The sequence below is a fragment of the Nanorana parkeri genome, unplaced genomic scaffold (assembly GCF_000935625.1).
Source record: "Nanorana parkeri isolate BGI_ZX_2015 unplaced genomic scaffold, ASM93562v1 scaffold2113, whole genome shotgun sequence".
Taxonomy (NCBI): Eukaryota; Metazoa; Chordata; class Amphibia; order Anura; family Dicroglossidae; genus Nanorana; species Nanorana parkeri.
In genome coordinates, this window is record NW_017308381.1 from 63,757 (window position 1) to 65,148 (window position 1,392).

General features: G+C 51.7%; 1 protein-coding gene across 1 annotated transcript in view; it reads left to right on the forward strand.

Moving 5' to 3' along the window:
• The window catches only part of LUC7L3 (LUC7 like 3 pre-mRNA splicing factor), a 13,847-nt gene that overhangs the window by 2,301 nt on the left and 10,154 nt on the right, over nucleotides 1-1,392 (forward strand). Inside the window, exon 2 of the mRNA XM_018572720.1 lies at nucleotides 216-282. Within this exon, the coding sequence (XP_018428222.1) occupies nucleotides 216-282 (67 nt within the window). The remainder of the gene's footprint in view (nucleotides 1-215; nucleotides 283-1,392) is intronic.

Sequence of the window (1,392 nt, forward strand, 5' to 3'; positions counted from 1 at the left end):
CCTGTCACGTCTCGTCCCCCATACACAGAGGGATCCCTGTAGATTGTAAGCCCTCGGGGGCGGGGCCCTCCTCACCATCTTGTATTGTGACTGTAATGTCTTCCTTATATAGTACAGCGCTGCACTCACTGTTGGCGCTCTATAAATCCTGTATAACAATAATGTGCCGGGTGCCGTTCTTGTGGTTTTACCTCTTTTTGTTTTCTCCTCGGCAGGTGTGCAAATATTACCTGTGTGAATTCTGTCCGGCCGAGCTCTTCACCAACACGCGCTCCGATTTAGGTAGGTAGCAGAATCCGGCATGGAAACGGTTCAATCTAAAGTTAGCGGTCAGACCTCCGCAGCACGCCGGCAATCGTAGCGACTTGATTGACAGCTGCTCCCCCGACCCAGGACTTCCTGTAACTGTCATATGTGCTGGACAGCTTGGCCTGCTACAGGAAGTAGAGAACCCCAATCGGCACGTAATAAACCTATATTGGGGAGGGGGTGATGGAGACTGATGCTGGTACTACTGACCATCTAGATCGGGGGTAGGCAACCTCGGCTCTCCAGCTGCACTGAAACTACAAATCTCATCATGCTTCTGCCTCTGGGAGTCATGTGGCCTTGCAATGCCTTATGGGATTTGTAGTTTCAGCACAGCGGGAGTGCCAAGGTTGCCCCCTCCCCCCCCCCAATCTAAGAAGATCAGGACATTGGGGGGATTGATCACATCCGGAGCAGCTGTGGGCGGCGACCAATCAGCTTCCAGCTTTCATTTTCAATTCTTAACTGAAGAGAGAGGCTGATTGGTTGTCGTGGACAACTGCTCCGGATGTGATAAATCCCCCCCCATTGTTGTCACCTGGACATTGATGATTGCTCAGTGAACGCAGGTGGACCCGCCGGGAGGAATATTTTTAGGATTAATCTCCATATAATGAATATTCTCTATTCTTTCCTCATGGGGGGGAGAGGATCACCTTCAGATCAAACAGTGACAACAGCTCGGCTCCCCGTACTCAGCGGACGCGCAGCGGTGTCACCCCCCTCCCGATGTAGACAGAAGACTTCTGCGCTGTGTTTACATTGTCTTCTGTGGAAACATCGGAAGTCCAGGAGATGATCCCTCCGCTCCGTAGCTTAGTGTCGCGCCCCCGCTGCTACAGTTCCGCGCACGGTTCTTCTGGACTCTGCGGAAACTTCAGAGTTCTCCGATCGCTCCTCCTGTATACCTCCTGTATACTCCATGTGTAATCATCATATATACTCCTATCAGACCCCAATACAATGTATCAATTCCCCAATATAAGCCAATCGGGTCACAGCTACAATGTATCAATCATCTTCATATCCGGCTTTGTGATCGGCAGCTGGGAATTTCCCGGCTGCTTCTCCCCCCCCCCCCCC